This window comes from Acomys russatus, chromosome 26 (assembly GCF_903995435.1).
Source record: "Acomys russatus chromosome 26, mAcoRus1.1, whole genome shotgun sequence".
Lineage (NCBI taxonomy): Eukaryota > Metazoa > Chordata > Mammalia > Rodentia > Muridae > Acomys > Acomys russatus.
This window is the reverse complement of record NC_067162.1, coordinates 314113-335210: the sequence shown is the minus strand read 5'-3', so window position 1 is coordinate 335210 and position 21098 is coordinate 314113. Positions and strand designations below refer to the sequence as shown.

The 21098-nt window shown below is 42.0% G+C and overlaps 1 protein-coding gene across 4 annotated transcripts in view; it reads left to right on the top strand.

The window, feature by feature from the left end:
• Large1 (LARGE xylosyl- and glucuronyltransferase 1) overlaps positions 1-21098 on the top strand; it is a 497928-nt gene that overhangs the window by 215918 nt on the left and 260912 nt on the right. For all 4 annotated transcript variants that reach the window (XM_051168561.1, XM_051168560.1, XM_051168562.1 and 1 more), the window contains one exon: positions 17177-17478. In XM_051168561.1, the coding sequence (XP_051024518.1) occupies positions 17177-17478 (302 nt within the window). The remainder of the gene's footprint in view (positions 1-17176; positions 17479-21098) is intronic.

The following is a 21098-nucleotide window of genomic DNA, read 5'->3' as shown; positions in this document are numbered from 1 at the left end:
CACCTTCTTTGCTTCATACATCCCAGGATGCTCTGCCTTGAGAATGAGCCTCCCACATCACTTGACATAATCAAGAGCAGAAAGCCTTCATCCTCCATGTGATCATAGATGCCGTCAGGCAGATAACACTAGCCATCACATAGAGTCTTTTGTTTTATCAGAAGCACATAGGTGGCTATTTCAGAGCCAATACCAGCGATTTATAGAACAAGTGCCTTGACCAGTGTTTCAAACAACCCTGAGACCGTTTGCCCTGAGTACCAACCTGGGTAGCCAAAGACATCAAGCTATATGTCCTCTCCTTCATTCTTCCCTGCTGGACCTTTGGGTGCTCAGCAGGAGATTCTTAAGTCAACCTCACTTAGGAACACTTGCAATAACAGTTTTTCTTTTAGAATACCCTCCAGTGTCCAATGTGAATTAGAGTAGCCGCACCAGGAACCTAGTTTCTTGGAGCAACCTGGCATAGCTCATGCTACTAGCTAAGTTGTATAATGAGCAAAAGTCTTTTTTAATATATCATGCCTGTTATAGTAGATTTTTTTATATCATTAAGTAATTGATTTCATTATTACTTCTAGCCTTGACATGAATATAGCAAGTGTCTCCATAAAAACAGTAAGTCGTATACTTTGAGACCATGGCCAAAAAGTGGATTGTTCTGAAAGCAGCCCTCAAATGAGATGTAAGCAAGGCAACTTTAGGAAGAAAATGAGAAAAAAAGTTAAAGAAATAGGAAACTGATGCTGTTATTTGATTAGTTTTGTAAAAAAAATATCTTTTATGAGGCACTAGAGTATGTGGGAAAGTCAGACCCCACTCTCTACTCAATTGTGGAGAATGTCCTGTCCATTGGCTAGATCTGAGTAGAGGTTTGAAGTTTACAGCCTGTATTGTCCTTGGCTGGTGCCATAGTTTGAGCAGGACCCCTGGGCCCAAATCTGCCTATCATAATGTTCTTCTTGTAGGTTTCTAGGACCCTCTGGATCCTTCTACTTTGCTATTCTCCCATGCTTCTCTCATCTAGAATCCCAATAGGATGTCCTCCCCTCTGTCCCAGTTTCCTGGTTAGTGAAGACTTTCATGGGACATGCCCCTTGGGCTAGTATGCAGATATAAGTGAGTATATACCATTTAACTCTTTCTGCTTCTGGGAGACCTGGTGGCACTCAGAGGAAGGATAGCAGGCTACCAAGAAGAGACTTGATACCCTATGAGCATATATAGGGGGATGAAGTCCCCCTCAGGCACAGTCATAGGGGAGGGGAGTAAGGGGAAAATGGGAGGGAGGAAAGAATGGGAGGATACAAGGGAGGGGATAACCATTGAGATGTAATATGAATAAGTTAATAAAACTGCACAAAATATCTTTTATATTTAAACTGTACCTTCAAGAAATTCAAGCTGGATGTGTTTAGCAGTTTCCTCGTATTTTATATAAAAAGGACAATGCAGACTTTTGGACCTTTGGCATATCCTTATAGAAAAGGCTTCTGCACCATAGCAGAAGGTTGGTAAATTGGTGTACATCTTATAAACTAAGTTCATGACTCATGTATGAGGGCTTCTGAAAAGTTCTTTTCTCCATTTTTTTTTTCCCATTCAGAAAAAGGTGGCAGGGCATGGGGGTGGTCACAAACTCAATCAAGGAGAAACAAAGCCTTAGTTGCTACTTCTATTACCCTTTTTTTGTTCCTGTTGTCTATTTGTTTAGACTATTATATAATTTTAGGCACCTGTTCTTGGGTCCTGTGCCATTCTTATTCCTCTCAGAACTCCTAGAACTGTCAACTGCACTGGTATTTGAAGTGACAGAGGTAAGCCATCAGCCCCCATGAAGAGGATGCTGCTGGCATTTCCATCTAACTTGTCCTTCTGTGCGGAAGCATCGCCATGGGCAGGTGCACAGATTCAAAGTTTCAGGAGTCAGTGGCTGGGATCGAAGCTTTCTGGATGAATCCAGCCCAGACCAGGTGTGTGAGTGGACTGGATCTGCATGAGTATGCACCCAGCCTGGTAATCACACCCTCATAAGCTAGCATTGTGAAATGCATTCTCCCCAACTCTCTAGAGAGAGGTCGCTTATGTGAGCTCCGGATTTTGAAAAATGGCATATTTTGGGATGTGGGGTTTATTTCTGCTGAATATCTGGCTTGATTAGCATGGAGCAACACATACAGAGCAGGCTGGATCCCCATCCAACCTCATCCTCCTCATGCTGTACAATCAGGAAGCACATTCTCCCTCCCATTGTGGCTTCTAAGGGAAGTGTGCTTTACATATGCAAATGTAAGCCTCAAGTTTCACTTAATAATTATCAGCTGGAGATTCTATTGATGAGCAGCTGAAGCAGCTGAAGCTACTCATCAGGGAAGAGTCTGTGAATTAACCATTTGTGGGTTCCCCTGGAGCCTGCTGCCTCAGATCAGCCTCTGAATACTCTGGTGATTACAGACCCTGGGCTCTGATTTTCCCATTCACTTTTCCTGCCTGGCCTGAGTCTGGCAGCTGAGTCGCCCTGATCTCTTTAGTACCTCAAGACCACCCCTCCCCTGCTCAGCCTTCTTTCTTTGTTAGAGGCTGGAGGGACAGAGGGGATCCAGCTTTGTCTGTACCAGCAGCTCTAAAAGTAATGGCCTCCCATCTCCCTGCAGCTGCTTTTTCCAGGCTCCCATAGCTTACTATTAAAAGTTCATGGAATACCCAGCATAGCCTGGTCAGAATGTCAAGCCCCTGCATCCTTTTGCGTCACCTTTCTGGTCTTCTGTAACTGCACTCACCATCTGGGGCATTTCACAGCATAGTGTGCTGTCTGTCACCCTCCTTTGCTGGTGCTGAACCTGGATGGAGTTCAGTGGGCTGTTAGAACAGTTCTCACTTAAAGTCCTCAGTGTTTATTATTTTATTGGAATTTTTTCACTTTTCTGATTCTTAGTGAAACTACCCTTTCTCAGATCTCTCTTGTATGTGTGGTGAGAAATGTTCCCACCTTGTTACTGGAAAGTGCAACCTTTATTTTATGCTAAAGCTATCTAGAGGCAGAATGTGGAATGAGCTGTCCATAGAACTTACTTTTGGTAGGTTACTTAAGTTTGGCATGCTTGTCTTTCTTTCTCTTTACTATATGGACAATAAAACCTGCCTCAGTTAAATTGGGTTATGTATTAGATTTATCCAGGCAAAGTGGATAGTCTGTAAATGAGCTGCAGCACCCATCCCCATTTCAGCCTGATGCTATTAAGTGGGCAGGTTCAGTAATTAGTTCCATTCACTTACATTTTTTGGTGTTGAAGTCTATGTGTTGCCTATGTTGGTTCTAGGCCCTGGAGATGGCATGGTGGATGCAACAGGTTCATGAAAGACCCTGTTAAATTTGTGCTTTAGAGGTAGAAGCAGGCAAAGAAGATGGGGACGGAAACATTCTTATTAGAAGGTTTTGTGATGTTTGCAGTGGAAGATGTGCCAGAGTGGAGGGAGAAACCCAGGGCTTCAGTGTGGGCATGGCCCTTGTCAGATGTTTCTCTGAAGAGTGATGTCAGAGCAGATTCCTACTGAAAGCATCAGAGCCAGCAGCCCTTAGGTAAGCATTACTAGGAAACGTAGAGAAAGCCAATGTAGAAGACACAGAGGGCACACAGGACTGCACTGAAGTCAGGAAGCTGCTTATGAGCCATGATGTGATCTAATGATAATGGTTAAATATCATCTGTGCATAGCAAGTAAATAGATTGAATTAGGGTGATGGTGGTTAGATGGCCATTGGGAACATCTAAGCAAGAGTGATGCGGTAAGAATTGAGGTGAGAGCAGCAGTTTAGAGTGTGTTCAGGTGTATTCTAAAGACAGAATGAATATTTTAATATAGTACTGATGTGCTTGTCGATGGGGCATGAGGAGCGGAATTAAGTGCAATGTTCAATAGAAATAATAATGATGTCATCAGCAGGAAATGCTTTTCACCAACACAGTGTCTGTCTCAACAGGTATCAGGCTGATCCATGTTGAGGGAACAGTCACGGTGTGAAGCAGCTTGTAGATACTGTGGGGACATGTAGAAGAAGACAGTCATTTCTAGGCAGAGGGCTGTGCAGGCAGGCATTTTTCACTGCCATCATTTGTATAATAGCACTAGATATCTAGGGACCAAGAGAGTAATGCAGAGCTCACTCTCTTGGCCGTCAAGGATCTTCAGCAGGATTCTTGAGCTGGTGTTGGAGGGTCAGTGGTAACTCACCACATTATAAAGTTGCAAATGTCTTAGATCTACTTTCCCAAGCCCATTCCATTTCCCTAGAACTTAGCTCACGTTTTGCACATATGGGACCCCCAGAAATCATGTCTTTTTGAAGATGGGATTATTGTATGCAGGGGATTCAGTAGCAATTCTCAAAGATTCAGAAAGGCTTACACCTAGAATTTGTCCTACTATGTGCACCCAGAGATACTGGCGTTGGCTCTGAGTCATGTAGGCCACTTCTCTGCCAGGAACTCTCTTCTTTGGGACCATGAATTAGAATCTCGGACTGCAGATGCTACCACCAAAGTCTTCACTTTGGCCCTAGGTATCTTTTAAGGTTTCTCCAGAAACCCCCTCCCTCCAGAAAAATCCAGTTTTGTTTCACAGTGAAGTTGAGCCAAGAATTCTGGCCTGGGGAGGGTGTGGTTCAGTGGTTAGGAGCATCCACTGCTCTTGCATGCCTCAAAACCAGCTGTAACTCTAGCTCCATGGGATCTAAAGCCATCTGCAGTGCTGCATTCATGTATACTTTCTGCCACAGAGATATACAAGCATAAACATAATATTAATAATAATAAAATTGAATCATTAAAAAAATGAGTCATTAGTTTTATTTTTGCTTTTATCAGACTTTTGCAAACACTTTATTATACAATTCAAGAAGGAGGAAAGAGATTACTATGTGCACAATACAAAGATGACAGGTTTTGAGTTTAGTGGGAATTAACAAAATAGATTAGCCAAATATGCATCTTTCTCTACATAATATGTGAAGTGTCATTTTGATAAAAATGACATTTTAGTCAAGCTCAACTTCTGATAAAAATCTCCTGTTTTCTTCTTCCCTAGTCTGCCCTGATCAAAATCCATTCTTCATTTCTGATTTCCTGGAGAGAGCTAATTTGGATTTATGGATAGATAATAATAATAGATACCAGTCCCCTTCTGTCTTTCTCCTGACACTGTGACTCTCCCTAATTGGAATGCAACTCTAATGTTAGTTAAGGTGACAATAGAAAAAAGGAGGGCGGGGTATCATTTATAGGCAAAGGTATGCCCAGGCAAGCTTTATCTTGTTTTTAATTTATAATTGAGCGGAACATGATAGCATTGTTTTAGGTGGCATGGCAATTTATAACATCTGGATGGTACCAAAAAACAAACAAAAACAAAAACAAAACCCAAAAACCCTGCTACATTTGCAAAAAGGCCTTGCTTCTGTTTCCCTTTGAAATGCAGCAAAGCACTGTGTGTGGTAGCCTCCCGCAGTGCCATAGGTAGCTCTTCAGTCATCACTAACATTGATCAATACAAATGCAGTCCTACCTCCCTTTGATATCAGGCTCTTTTTGATGATGCAAGCCCTTCTTTTTACTGTCCTACTGGGTTTAACTCCCTGATGAACACTCAATAGTGATGGTGACCTTCATGCAGCTTGACATTCACAGGTCAAGCTGTGATAGGGACTTGTTGGGACCTATGTCAAAGCCACTTGACGGGAGAGGAGATGAACTATCAGAGGGCCTTGAGAAGATGGTTCATTTCAAGTCATCTGTCACCAATTCTGAAAAGTCTGCTGATGGGGTCTGGGATCACCCCTGTGCGTGCTCATTTACAGGAAGTAAGCAGAAACTGGATGAGGGGAATGGCCCAATAAAGAAAACTATTACAGTACAAGTGTGATTCTTGAGGTTAGAGCAGCACTCACATAAAACAAAACCTGAGTAAATACGGCAGCCTCTTGTAATCCCAGCTTTCTAGAGTGGGAAGAAGGGGTATGGGAAGTAGCTGGCTAGCTACACTAGATCATCAGTGAGCTCTGCGTTCAGCAAGAGATGCTGCCTTGATATATATGATAGGCCCCGATTATGGTAGATGTTCAGGTAATTCATGTCTCCACACTCAAAGGAGAAAGAAAAAGGGCTTTCCCTGACTTATCTGGGAAAGGACAGTTATGCCTTTTGCTCTGTTTTCTCTTTGAATCTATTTTTTCAGTCCCAAGACTTCTATGGCCTTTGTGACCTTTAAACATAGAGGAGGTTATGAGAGTCTCGGTGGGCTATTTTCTAGTCCCCATCCCATGCTTGGCGACAAATTACAGTAGTTTAGTCCTCTTCCAGCACCATTAAAGACATTTAAAGAGTAACAGGAGTCTTCCCAAACTTACTGGATATCCAGAGATGGCATGTCTTCACCATCAAAGTGCTGGAATTAAGGGTGTGTACTACAATGCCCATATTTTATGGTACTGAGATTTGAACCACGTTTTCTAACATTCTAGGCAAGCAGTCTACCAACTGAATATATCCTTAGCCCACTATTGGATCCTCATTTTTAAAAACAAAGATTTTATTTTATTTTTATTTATTTGTATACACCAGTTTCTGTATGTGTATGGTGAGTACAAGTGCTCAAAAAGGTCAAAAGTGGCCATTGGATCCTCTGGAGCCAGAGGTATAGGCATTTGTGGTCTCACAGACATGGGTACCCATTTTCTTCTGCAAAAGCAGTAAGGACCCTTAGCTGTTGAGCATCCTACCCCCCACTCCCCACCTTGGCCTCTTCTTTGTAGTAGTTGTTAGGTCTTCTCTGAAGGTCTGGATTTTGCTGGACTATTCCTCACATTAGAAGCAGGGGTGGATGGTGTCAGAGCTTGGTTGGTTTGTCTGCTTCTTGCCATTCAAGTCTTCATCTCTCTATGATCTTAACTGGATGTTTTTGCCCATTACTCTTCCTTAAACAAATCACTCCAAACATTTTTGAACACTGAGTATAATATAACCACCAAGGATGGTAATGTGAAGTTCATGTCAAGGAGAAGTTCACAAACTGGGTAAAACGTATCCCAAGTATGATGAATGGAAAAGAATATTTAAAACTTTGTTCAAGAATCATCCTATATGGCCAGCTGGATTTGTTTTCTATTTGATCTACAAATAAATGAACACACACACACACACACACACACACACACACACACGCACATACCCTCATTAGAACTCTTTAACTATAAAATATAATGCTTCTCAGCACATGTGACTTGCCAGTCTTAGACGTAGTACTAGATTATTTAATGCTTGAATGTTTTATAGAAGATTTATTTTAAAACATATGCCAATGAACTCTTCCATCTTGACTGTTTCTCAGCAAAAAGGGTGTGGTTGGGTCAGAGAAACTAAGCAGCTTCACAATATTTCTGCATCTCTTTCATGATCAAGAGTCATAGGAATGATTTGGGGAGCCTTGGAGCTAGCTTTGCAGAGAAAGCAAAGCAGTTTGTGGTTCTCATGACCTAAGAATAGAGAGGTTTCTGTCCAACCGTTACATTTGACTAGGACAGAACCTAATAAACTAAGCACAGACAAAAGCTGCTTTTTTACCTCCATCCAATCAGTATGACCTCTGCTAGAACAAGTGGTGTCCTTGAAGCTCATGGCCAAACAAAAGCCATGACTCAACTGCTAAGTAGATAAATTGATGGTAGACTGAGGGCCATTGTCTTGCCTTGTTTGGTGGCAACTTGGATGCTCCTCACACAACTCTTCTGTCTATTGTCACTTTCTTTGGCCATCAAAGAATTAGCTACTTAGAAGCACAGTAGTTTGAAGACCACCTGCTTCTACCTTTCTGGACATGGGATATTTAGCCAAAAAATGGCAAAATTTGATATCATTGAATTAGAAAGGGCAAAAATTCTTGTAATTGTGGGTCAAGGACACACACTTCAAGCCAAAACTTCATCTATGGGTCCAGCAGTTTTGATGCTAAGAATGTCTTTATTTTCTCCACTTAATGAAGTCCTTTAAGAGAAAGTTCTTGAAAATCATTCCATGCAGGTGAGAATAGAGCTCATTTCTGGCCAAGGAGCATGGAATCCAGGCCTCCTTCCCTGCCATTGCGGTGGCAGATTCTTTATCAGAACTTACGAACTCTTTTCTTACTATCATTTTGCCTTTGCCAGAAGATACCCAAGGCCATTGTTGAATCTCAAGTTTACTTTTTTTTTTTTGCCAAAGTTATCTTCCAGAAAATTGCTTCAGGAAATCTTCAGGTGATACATTCCCAGTTTACCCACAACAATCAAGCAGTCCTTGTTTGGTCTTGTTGCCATTTGCCTTTCCCATTGCAAAGCAGCTGATAGTGTGATTGTGACTTGCTCTCTCTGATACACACACTTCTTACAGTGGAAAAAGCTAGTAACATGTTAGCATACTCAGCTCTCATTGGGGTATTTGGGAATCACTTTTTTTTTCCTTTTTTCTTTTTTCTTTCTTTTTTTTTTTTTTTTTTTTTTTTTTTTTTTGAGTGAAGCTTTTAAGATGAGCCTGAGCTATCTGAACTTTTATAAAATGACGTTGGCTTCAACATTGTGTCTGTTTTGCATTTAAAAGTGGTAATGAAAGAGAGCAAGAAATGTCTGTATTTCAAGGAGGGCATTGTGTGTGTGTGTGTGTGTGTGTGTGTGTGTGTGTGTGTGTGTGTGTATTTAATGACAAAATGATTCATGAACACTGCCTCTTGTGGAAAAGGAGACTTTGGAAAAGTCACTGTAACTCAGTGCCGAATGATCATCCCAGAAGGAAAGGGAGCAGCCTGACCACTGGAACTGCTTTGTAGAAAACACCTATCCAGACAGGAGGAAGATGAGGGGAACCAAACAACACATAAGGTTTGAGGAGTCAGAATACAATTAATCTTAATTACTTAATTTAATTAACTATTATTCTGTTGCTATGATAAAACAACATGGCCAAAGCAACTTGCATAAGAAAGAGTTCCCTAACTAAGCAAGTGAAGGATTTATTGGAAAAAAATTTCAAAACTCTGAAGAAAGAGATTGAAGACGACCTGAGAAGATGGAATGATCTTCCTTGCTCATGGATCGGGAGAATTAACATAGTAAAAATGGCCATCGTACCAAAAGTAATCTACAGATTCAATGCAATCCCTATCAAAATACCTACACAATTTTTAAAGACATTGAAAGTTCAATTCTGAACTTCATTTGGAAAAACAAAAAACCCAGAATAGCTAAAACAATCTTGTACAATAAACGGTGCTCTGGAGGAATCTCCATACCTGATTTCAAACTGTACTATAAAGCAATAGTAATTAAAACAGCATGGTACTGGCACAGCAACAGGCTGATTGATCAGTGGAATCGAATCGAAGACCCAGATATGAATCCACACACATATGGTCACTTGATTTTTGACAAAGAAGCCAAATCCATTCAATGGAAAAAGGATAGCATCTTCAACAAATGGTGCTGGTCTAACTGGAGGTCTATGTGTAAAAAAATGAAACTGGACCCATATTTGTCACCTTGCACAAAACTCAAATCCAAGTGGATTAAAGACCTCAACATAAAACCAGAGACACTAATCATTTAGAGGAAAAGTGGGGAAGAGCCCGGAACATATTGGCACAGGAGACAACTTCCTGAACAGAACACCAACGGCCCAGGTCTTAATGTCAACCATTAATAAATGGGACCTCATGAGGCTGAGAAGCTTCTGTAAGGCAGGAGACACTGTCAAGAGAACAAAGCGACAGCCTACAGACTGGGAAAAGATCTTCACCAACCCTACATCTGACAAAGGTCTAATATCCAAAATCTATAAAGAACTCAAGAAATTAAACACCACCAAACCGAATAACCCAATTGAGAAATGGGGCTTGGAACTAAACAGAGAATTCTCAACAGAAGAGTATCAAATGGCTGAGAAACACTTAAAGAAATGCTCAACCTCCTTAGTTATCAGGGAAATGCAAATCAAAACAACTCTGAGATTCCATCTTACACCCATCAGAATGGCTAAGATCAAAAATTCAAGTGACACCACAAGCTGGCGAGGATGTGGGGAGAGAGGAACACTCCTTCATTGCTGGTGGGAATGCAAACTAGTACAGCCACTTTGGAAATCTATCTGGTGCTATCTCAGAAAAATGGGAATAGGGCTTCCTCAAGACCCAGCTATTCCACTCCTTGGAATATACCCAGAAGATGCTCCAGCATACAACAAGAAAATTTGCTCAACCATGTTCATAGCAGCCTTATTCATAATAGCCAGAACATGGAAACAGCCTAAGTGTCCCTCAATAGAAGAGTGGATAAAGAAACTGTGGTACATATACACTATGGAATACTACTCAGCTATTAAAAACAAGGAATTCCCGAAATTTGTGGATAAATGGATTGAGCTAGAAATGATCATAATGAGTGAGTTAACGCAGAAGCAGAAAGAATCAAATGGTATATAGTCACTTATATCTGCATACTAGCCCAAGGGGCATGTCCCACGAAAGCCTTCACTTCCCAGGAAACTGGGACAGAGGGGAGGGCATCCTATTGGGACTCTAAATGAGAGACACATGGGAGAATAGCAAAATAAAAGAATACAGAGGGTCCTAGAAACCTACAAGTAGAACAATATGATAGGCAGATTTGGGCCCAGGGGTCCCGCTCAAACTAAGGCACCCGCCAAGGACAATACAGGAGGTAAACTTTAAACCCCTTCCCAGATCTAGCCAATGGTCAGAATATTCTCCACAGTTGAGTGGAGAGTGGGATATGACTTTCTCACGTACTCTGGTGCCTCACAGTTGACCATGTCCCCTGGATGGGGAGACCTGGTGGCACTCAGAGGAAGGACAGCTGGTAGCCAAGAAGAGACTTGATACCCTATGAGAATATACGGGGGGAGGTAATCCCCCTCAGGAACAGTCATAGGGGAGGGGAATAGTGGGAAAAGGGGGGTGGGAATGGGAGGATACAAGGGATGGGATAAACATTGAGATGTAACAAGAATAAATTAATTAAAAAAAAAAAGAAAGTTTATTTGGGCTTATGGTTCCAATGGGCTAGAGTCCTTGATGTTGTAAGGAAGGTGTGGTAGCAGGTGCAAGAAGCTGGGCTCAGGTCTTAAACTATAAGCTGAGAACGAGAACCAAGAATGGCATGACTTTGAAAACTCAAAGACTGTCCTCAGTGACATGCTTCTTCCAGGAAGGCCACACTCCCTGAGGAGTGCCATCAACTATGAACAAAGTATTCAAACATTTGAGCCTGTGGAGGTCATCCTTATCTGGCAAGTGGCCATTCTTGCTCATTTAGCAGGAGCTGCTCTAAGAGGGTGATGGAAGCTGAGGCAAAGGGACACGACCCTGGTTAGAGCCACATTGCAGTAAAGGGAGCATTGTGAAAGCCTCCTTTGTCACTGAGCCAGAGGGTTTGGCATGACGGACAGGTCAATGTTTCTCCACCTTGGCTACTTCTGAGAATCTCAAACAGAGTTGCTATCTGTGCTGAGAACTAGAGTCTTCACACCTTCAGACTTTTAATCTCACTGATCTTGATAAGGCAGTGCATACCCTACTTACTTATTGTGTATACTGGAAGAGGAAGTGCAGATTGTGGTGCGTGAGTGCGTGCATGCATGCATAATATGTATATATGTATCTGTGTGCATTGGAGAAGGCCATTAGGTATCCTGCTTTATCATTCTCTACCATATTCCCTTCAGAATGAGTCTTTTCAGTGAACTTGGAGCTCACCATTTTTCAGCTAGGCTGAATGACCAGCAAGCCCTAGTGATCCTCCTGCCTTTGTTCCTCCCCCACCCCCACCGTCAGTACTGGAATTACAGGCATATCTGGCCATACATGCTTTTATGTGTGTATTGAGGAGCCTTGTGGTTACATAACAGTCCTTGTTGACCTTGAAGTGATGAGCTCACTTCTGCACATTCTCAAACTGCCAAAGTGATGGAAATGAGGTAGAAGAACATTAATTCACAATATCTGTGGGGGAAGCTGTGAGAGTAATGGTATACTTGAAGCAGGGGATTAACCAAGAAAATTAATATGATGCTTTAGGATGAAGGCCCACAGACCTTGAACACCAAAACTTTCCAAATTTGGTTCCTCCTTATTTTTTGTAAATATGCTTTTTCTAGAACATAGCCATATCCATTTGATATCCTGCCATACAAAGATTAGGATGTAGTCTCTTTGCTGTCGACAAAACCGTGCAGGAGTACAAATTTCTTCAAATCTGGCTCTCAATGAAGGTTTTTGGTACCTATGTCTAAGGTGTGAGTAGAAGGACTTGAGGTTACATCATAGTCTGGAAATTAGTTCTGCTGCTGTGTCTATTTGCAAGTGAGTAACTAATCCCATACCATATAACATGCTAGCCCTGCGCAGAGATTGCAGGATAGTGAACACTTACAAATTGATTGGGATTACCATTTAGGACATTGTGAACAACAGGTACCTAATCTCTGTGGTTCCACCACACAGAGATTGCTTTTCAATTTTTCTTTTTTTTTTCTGAATCTTAGATGTTTTGCTTCTTAATTCAGAGCATTCATCTGAGTGGATTCAGAGATTCAAATCTGATGATAAATTCTTACTTGTTCAGAATTTGTGTAGGGAGGAGAAAGAGGTTGTCAAATAAGGATTTGAGTAATGTCTTGTTTGACATTTCTGACTCAAAGTGGGCTGAACTAGATCAACACATGTGCACACTGTGTCATAGAAAGATGCACTGTGTATATAAATAGATTGCAGATTGAAACTGCAAAGTCGGGGGGAATGGCAACAGGGAGCAAAGGTATAGGACTTGGTGCCCTACACTTTATTACCTTACATCCAGGGCTACAGTTGGGGTGAGGCTGGAGGAAAAGGGAAGAAAAACATTTCATAACCTCAGCTGAGTCTCAGTGCTGGGCAATGTGTATGTATAGCTGTGGGTTTTTCTCAGAATTTATATATGGAGTCACCAAAGAATGCAGTACTTTGCTAAAATCTATTAACTAGTAAGTAGAAGTCCATAGTTCAAGCTCATTTATTCTTAATGTCATGTTCTCCACTTCCTTTGATTTCCTGCTGGCTTCCTTTGTCTCTCCCTCTTTCTTCAACATGAACTATTACATTTTCTAGTAGCAGGTAGTTTGACACATATTAGGCTTGTATTTTTCATAGCTTTTTATTTATTTATTTATTTATTTATTTATTTATTTATTTATTTATTGGTGTTTTGAGGCAAGGTTTCTCTGTGTAGCATTGGCTATCCTGGACTCACTTTGTAGACCAGGCTGGCAACTTGCCTCTGCCTTCGGAGTGCTAGGATTAAAAGCATGTGCCACCACATCTGGTGCTTTTAAAATATTTTATCTCTAGAGATCATAAACCCTTTCCTTAGTCCCTTCTTCACATCCCTATCAAATTAAGCAAAGGTGCCAGGAACTGTGGATAAAGAGACTGGGTGTGAGGCAATGTCCTCCAGGGTGAGACCTATAGATCACTGTAGTCTTTTTATTGGTCAGATGGCTCCAAAGAAGCAGAGCCATATATGGATATGCTTATGGACACTCTTACAGAGCATGCCTGCCACACTCATCATTTTTGAGTACTTTGTGTATATGCACTGAGAACATATACATGGGTACACACACACACACACACACACACACACACACACACACACACACACATATGATAGACTAAACTGATGAGGCCTGTGGCAGATCTGCAAATGAATCAGCAAACTGGAAGCTCAAGGTGAACTACCATACTACTCCCAGTCCAGTATGGAAGAATGTGGTTAAGAAGAGACAATGGATAACCACGGTGGCATGTTGCTCTTTGTTGTCACCTCTACCTAAGGTTGGGTGAAGGCCAACAAGCAAAGTTAGGACCCAGCACACCAGGAGCAAATGAAAGAATCTGAATAAAAGAGAGCAGGCTGTCAACACGGCAAAGCCATGGGACCTCCTAGCACTCACATCTAATTGTTCAGCTATGAGACTAGGCAGCCAGGTTACCACAGGATTCCTCTTTGCACAGGAAGCCAGAGCTGAGAGTCTCTGGCATTCCCCTCCTCTTTTTTCTTCTTCCTTGTTCCTTTTTGTTTTGTTGTTTTGGTTTGTTTTTTTTTCAAGACAGGGTCTCATTATGTATTTCCAGTTGTCTTAGAACTCACTATGTGAACCAGGCTGGCCTTAAATTCTCAGAGATCTACGTATCCATACTGGGATTAAAGGTATATGCCACCACTCCTAGCTTTCCTCCTTTTCAAAAGAAGAAAGTAGTTGAAAAAGGCAGAGATTTGTGCAAGGTGCTGTGGCCTCAAAACAGACTAGAAATCACATTCATGTCCACCATTGGCACATCTTCGATTCCAGGCTCTGGGAACAGTATTATTTTTACCCTTTTAGGTGTTGTTTCTTCTCACAGAGGATTGCCTTTGTTTGTTTGTTTGTTTGTTTGTTTGTTTGTTTTCCTATGTACTTATAGGTGACAAATCAATAGAGTTCTGAAAAGCAAGAAAATACCCGCAAATGTTTGAGAAGTAAGTGTAGTTAAAACCAAACGGGGCCCAGTACAGGCTAGAAACGGATTTCACAGCAGTGTCATTTTCCATAGGCATATGATTAAAGCCTGTACTGTTCATAAACAGGCTTGTGGAGTTGTGAGGAAAGGAGGAAGAGGACAGAAAGGGAGCCTGGTAACATACCTGTTTTCCTGTGTGTGCACCTTAACATAGTGAAGGCCATGCGCAAGAATTCCAAGGCATGTGGCCACCTACTTATACATTGTAATCCTATGCACAGAACATGTGATGTTCTTTTAACACCAGAATTTCTATCTGGAACTCATCTTACCCTCTTTGGGATGGGGGTTATAGGAACTTTTATGTTCCAGGAACCTCCTAGTTAGAGGCACAGCTCATTTTGTTTGAACTGGTATTCTAGCCTCCTACTTTATTGTCTATTCTACAATTCATGTTCCTGTTTCACAGATGGATTTGAAGATCAGAGCATTAAAGCAAACTACTAGGTCCCTTTGCTACGTTTTCAGAGTCTCTCAGAAACTTGGGTCTTCAGAGCTTCATGGGTTCTGTGCTCATGTTCCTGATTTCTTTCATGAGAGAAATGGCCTGCTTAGGCCCAGAAACCTTGTACTCAGCCCCTTATGTTGAGTCATGGCCAAGTGTGTCATCAGGGAGAGCTTACTTCATATTGGTTCTTGCTGTGAACTTTAGTACTGTCAGTCTCCTTGTCTGTATGGGCATAGTGGCTTTCTGTGGGGTGCAATCATTCTAAGACCCCCAAGCTCATAGTAAGAGCTATTTCATTCCAGCTATAAACTACCTTTTCCAGTAAGACTACTGGTAAGATCAGATAAAGGCCAGCTGCTTGTGAGGCCACCCTATTCTGGGAACAGCAGTCCTGGGAGCTGTTTGTTTCACTAACCAGACCCTTTACAACTTCTCTGTTTCTGGAACTTTTCCCCCTTCTGTGGCTAGAGCAGCTGTAAAAGTAGATAACTGCTGGAACATTTTACAGTTGGGTATCCATTGAGACCTCACTTACGCAAATACGCTCCCCCCCTCCCCGACCCCGGTGGTTACCCATAAAAGCTCTGTGAGGCTTTTCAATAAATGAGGCTTGATCAGAGACTTGTCTCCATTTCTCGGGCCCCTCCTTGTCCCCCTTCCCCTCCGTTTCTAAGGTCTCCCATTGACTGTCCCACGCAGGTCACGATACCAGGCTGGCTTCAAACTCTGTATATCTGAGTATGGCCTTGAACTCTTTATCTTCCTAAGTGCTTCGGTTATGGGTTCTCACTAAGGCTAGGTGCACCAAAGGAGGCTTCACACTTGTTAGGCAAGCCCTCTCCCCAATGAGCTACAACCCTATTCCTGTGCTGCTTAATTCACTAAGTGGAAGGAAAAATGGAGACTGACTTCAAAAGCTGGGGAGGGATCTTGTAATTAGCCCAGTTACGGTGCACTTATGACCCATTCGTTATTTCCTGTCCCCTGCAGGTTTTCCCTCAACCTTTGGTTTGTAGTTCAGAGCAGTGGAATTCCTAGAGCCTTTTTTTTTTTTTTTTTTTTCAATGATAGGATTAGGAGTCTCTGCAGTTAACCCTAAAGTGATTAGGGGCTAAATAGAATAGTAGTTACCTGTAAAAGATTTCAAACACCCTGGTCAGAGGCATGGGCAGCTCAGGTGAAATGCCTGGCACATGATTCATCCCCAGTTTTGATCCCCAAGCTCTGTAAGCCTCCCTAGTACAGTTTGTGATCTCAGCCTGATCTGGGCTCCAAGGAGGACAACTTGGGTTGTGGAAAAACAAGTACACTTTAGCAGGCAAGGGAGATGCTCATTCTCTGGAGAGTTATGGGTGGAAGCCTCTGAGAGACTTGCCCTCTTCCTTGATTCTGGGATGCCAGCAAAGTGGAAACAAAAAACGTGGACACGGCTTTGGGTATGTCTTGTGTCTGTGGAATACCTAATAGTCAGCATGTACCGAATACTGACTTTGTATAAGGAGATATGCTAATTGCCTGTGTGAAGTGGTGTTTTTCAGATTACAGACAAACAGACACACACACACACACACACACACACACACACACAGTCAGCCTTGAAAACATATACTTTTAAGTAACACTGTAGAGACAGAGGAGGGCTTCCTCCTGGAGGGTGATGCCTTCAAAACAGGGTTTGGAAGATGGCTTAGGTTCACTTAAAAGAAGCTTCATTTTATTCCTCTCTTTTCTTTTTGAGCTCTTCTACAACATGGAGCTCCCCATCTTGAGTCTTCCATTCCTCCTTAACCAGACATGTTTTGTGATTTCTTGATAAAAAGGTTTCCTTGCAAACTTGTTGTATGGAGAAGAAGGCATTATGCTCAGTTAGGAACAATAGTAAGAATGTTTTTCTCTGCAAAGTATCTTGATTTTTATAAGTCATTCTGTTCTCACTTTTTTTCTCATTTCAATATGGGTGGGTGACTTGTCATTCACAGTCCATCTGCTTTCCTGCTAAGCAGTGGGATTGTGGCAAGAGCCTGGGGAGGTAATGCTGGGGTTCCTAGAAGTAAGTTTACTAAGCTAACACTTTCCTGGTTTCTTCTCCCCTAGATGGGAAACCTGTGTCTCTGTCTCCCCTGGAGTCCCAAGCTCACAGCCCTCGGTACACTGCCTCCAGCCAACGGGAGCGAGAGAGCCTGGAGGTGCGCATGCGAGAGGTGGAAGAGGAAAACCGTGCTCTACGCAGGCAACTCAGCCTGGCTCAGGGTCAGGGCCCTGCTCACCGTCGTGGGAACCACTCCAAGACCTACTCCATGGAGGAGGGAACAGGGGACAGTGAGAACCTACGGGCTGGCATTGTGGCAGGCAACAGCTCTGAGTGTGGGCAGCAGCCAGCTGTGGAAAAGTGTGAGGTAAGGAGCACCAGAGTTGGGCAAAGTGACTCCTTAGAATCCCATTCACTGTTCATCCCTGCAAACACCTCCTGGAAGCACATTTGGGGCCTGGAAAGAGCTTGGTTTCTTAATTCAGTGCAAAACCAGATTGGTCATAAACTTTGCTGAGTGGCCATAAAAACTTTTAACCTCACTTTGCCTCAGTTTCTATAATTAATAAGCAGGGATAAGAAAGCCTATTGGACAGAAGCATAACTGATGGAACCTGTCAAGGGTTTCTTTGTGCTCAGGAGAAAATGCTCAGGTTTTCACACCTTGTCTTCATCATGGGGACCCAGTGATAGCTCGTCAGAGGTATTATACCCAGGGATATAGCTGTATAATCCCAGAGGTGTATCTCTCTCCTGCAGTTCAGTCTTCAGTCTCTTTTATGTTTATGACCAGTCTATGCAATTCAGAACTAGAATTGTGTTTCCTATTAAAAACCATCCTTTGAGATTTTGTATGTTAGTACCATTTTCTTCCTGGAGAATACTTCCTTTCTTAGTGAATCTTTTTAATCCTCTTTTAATCATGTGTATATATGGACTGAAAACATGTACATGGATGTACGCACACACATAGACACATACACACTCTCTCACATTTCCTGTGTCCTCTGTTTTTTTTAAATTTTTTTATTAATTTATTCTTGTTACATCTCAATAGTTATCCCATCCCTTGTATCCTCCCATTCTTCCCTCCCTCCCATTTGCCCCTTATTCCCCTCCCCTATGACTGTTCCTGAGAGTGACTTCCTCCCCCTGTATATTCTCATAGGGTATCAAGTCTCTTCTTGGTAGCCTGCTGTCCTTCCTCTGAGTGCCACCAGGTCTCCCCCTCCAGGGGACATAGTCAAATGTGAGGCACCAGAGTACGTGAGAAAGTCATATCCCACTCTCCACTCAACTGTGGAGAATGTTCTGATCATTGGCTAGATCTGGGTAGGGGTTTAAAGTTTACCTCCTGTATTGTCCTTGGCGGGTGCCTTAGTTTGAGCGGGACCCCTGGGCCCAAATCTGCCTATCATAATGCTCTACTGTGTCCTCTTTTTTTTTACTGTGTAGATGGCTTAGAGAAATGCTTCCTAACAGCAAGACAAATAAGAACTCAGCCTTGGTAGTTCTTACTTGAACACTTTATCTTACCTCTTGGAACTGGTAGGTGCCTCAGCTATGAACATCATAGGCTGATTTTTGCCTCATGAAGGCTGTTAAAGCTGATGCCAAGGACAGTTAACATGCTTTCTATTAAGGTAATTTATATTCGTTTTAGCTAAATACAAATAATATTTTTGGATTTTCTTATGGTGTCTCTTAGGATAAATAATATTAGGCTTTTCTACCCGGAGGTCATAGCTCATTTTAAGTCATAGCATCTGCCCCATGAATGGGTTTATTAGTAATGATGGCAGTACTATTGGTGTGCCACAGGAAGTGGGGGTTTATTGAGTGATGAAGATGTACTTGTATAGAAATCCAGTATCAACAGAGGAGACTTGAACAAGAAATGATAAGGACAGGACCTTTGGATTTCTGGTCTAATACAAGCCTGATTGGAGCATGCCTAGTAAGAGGGTGTCTAGAAGCTGGCTGTTATGTTTTGTTTTTGCTGCTTAGAAGCTGGCTGTTATGTTTTGTTTTTGCTGCTGTGATTGGAAAAAAAAACTGGCAAGATCAACTGTAAAAGAGAATGTATCTTTGTCTCACAATCTCATGTCATAGTCTATAACTATGGAGTAGTAAAGGTGGCAAGAACTTGATGCAGTGAGACATGGTCAAGAGCAGAGAGAGAATAAATTCTTCTTGTGTTCCGCTGACAGTCCATGAAATGATGCCACTCCCATTGAAGATGGGTCTTCCCATCTCAATTAATATACATTCATTCAGGCCAGTACAGTCAGACAATCCTTCATTGAGGTACCTCAATTTCTTTTAGATCCTTTTGGCAGAACTTAGCTGCAAGACTTCCTTAGCTACCTAGCTGCAAGAGAGCCAGAAAAACAGATTCTGTTTAAGGATCTAACTCTTTGAAGCTATGTTATTGTTATTACTAGTGAACTCCTCTCTGTCTTATGTATCATTCACAAACTTAATTAGGCATGAAGATTAATTACTTTTTACCAAAATGTCTATTCACGCCACATTCCCTAATCCAGCTAATAGGGAATTTGTGGGAGTAAGTACTATGAATGTGGCTATTAAAAAAAAATCAGTCCACACGACTGTGAGATATGATGAACTACTTGAATATCCTTTCTGAAGTTATAACATTGCTGTTTGAGACAAAGCAGTGGTATACTGATGTAGACCCTTACTTTCCAGTGTTTGGATTTGCACCTGACAGTTACCATTACTCATTTTTTTTTTTCTTTTTCTGTATCTATTGACCATATTACTTTTTAGACCCTTAAAATGTTCTTGATAGAACTATTCTAGATAAATTCTGGTCCTGCTTTGCCCTTCCACCTAAATGTGAAGGCTCTTACATCTTACTGTGACCTGCCTCTCTGCACATGGACCTGGAGGCTCTGCTGTAGTTACATTCCCATTAGCAGTGCATGTCCAGTTGGTAGCACTTGGCAAAGGTTTTTGGAAAAAAGCCAAAGAGACAAAGGAAAAATGTCTGCCAAATAGAAGCCTGCATTCATTCTGGCACTTTTCCATGATGAATTCTGAAGCTCATCTTGACATCCCATCAGAGGACAAGGTCATGTTGCCAAGGACACTTCTATAATCTGTGGTCACACTGAAACTTCTACTAAGTCTGACAAGTGTTTTTGAAAACTACCATAATGACTTCCTTGCTGTCAGCAGAGCTAGCTAGTGATAGAACTACCAGCCTTTCCAGTCCCTGTGCCCTTTCATCCTCTCCTAATTATGTGGCTTTCAACCAGCTGCCCATTTTATCTCTGCATATTCTGTTGCTTAAGCAGTAGCATTTCAGCAGAGGCTGGATTCTGTGCACTCCAGAGTTGAATGACCTCTTTTCATCTTCTCTCTTCCATGTGTGCATAACATCAAAACAATTGCTAGAAATGGAGACAAGAACCCCAAATATGAGTCCCTCCATTGCTCCTCACTGAACCCATAAGCATAGACCATTCTTTTTTCCTCTTGAACTAATAAGAATAACAACATCCACTTACCAGTGGACTTGAGGATGAAATGAGTTTGTGGGTAGGAAATAAGTGTCCACAGACTTGATATGGATCTTGTTCCATGTTGCTGTGTAGTCAATCAACTGATTGACCACCTGTATGTATCCATGCGTGCATGTGTGGATGTTAGAGGAAAACATTGAGTGTCTTCCTCTGTTACTTTCTGCCTCACTTTTTGATACGAGGCCTTTCACTGGAACTTGAAGCCCTCCATTTGAGCTAGGATGGCAGGTCAGCAAGTTCCTGACATATACCTGTCTCTACATTCTCCCAGTTCTGGGGTTAAAGGTGTATGTGGCCATGCCTACACATGGTGTTTGGTACTTGAATTTCAGTCCTCTTGCCCAGTGAGCTCCCTTCCCTGCCCAACAGCAGCCATTGCATGAGCCATCTCATTGTCTGGTGCTCAGAAATAAATTTGCTGATTGGTTCTGTTTTG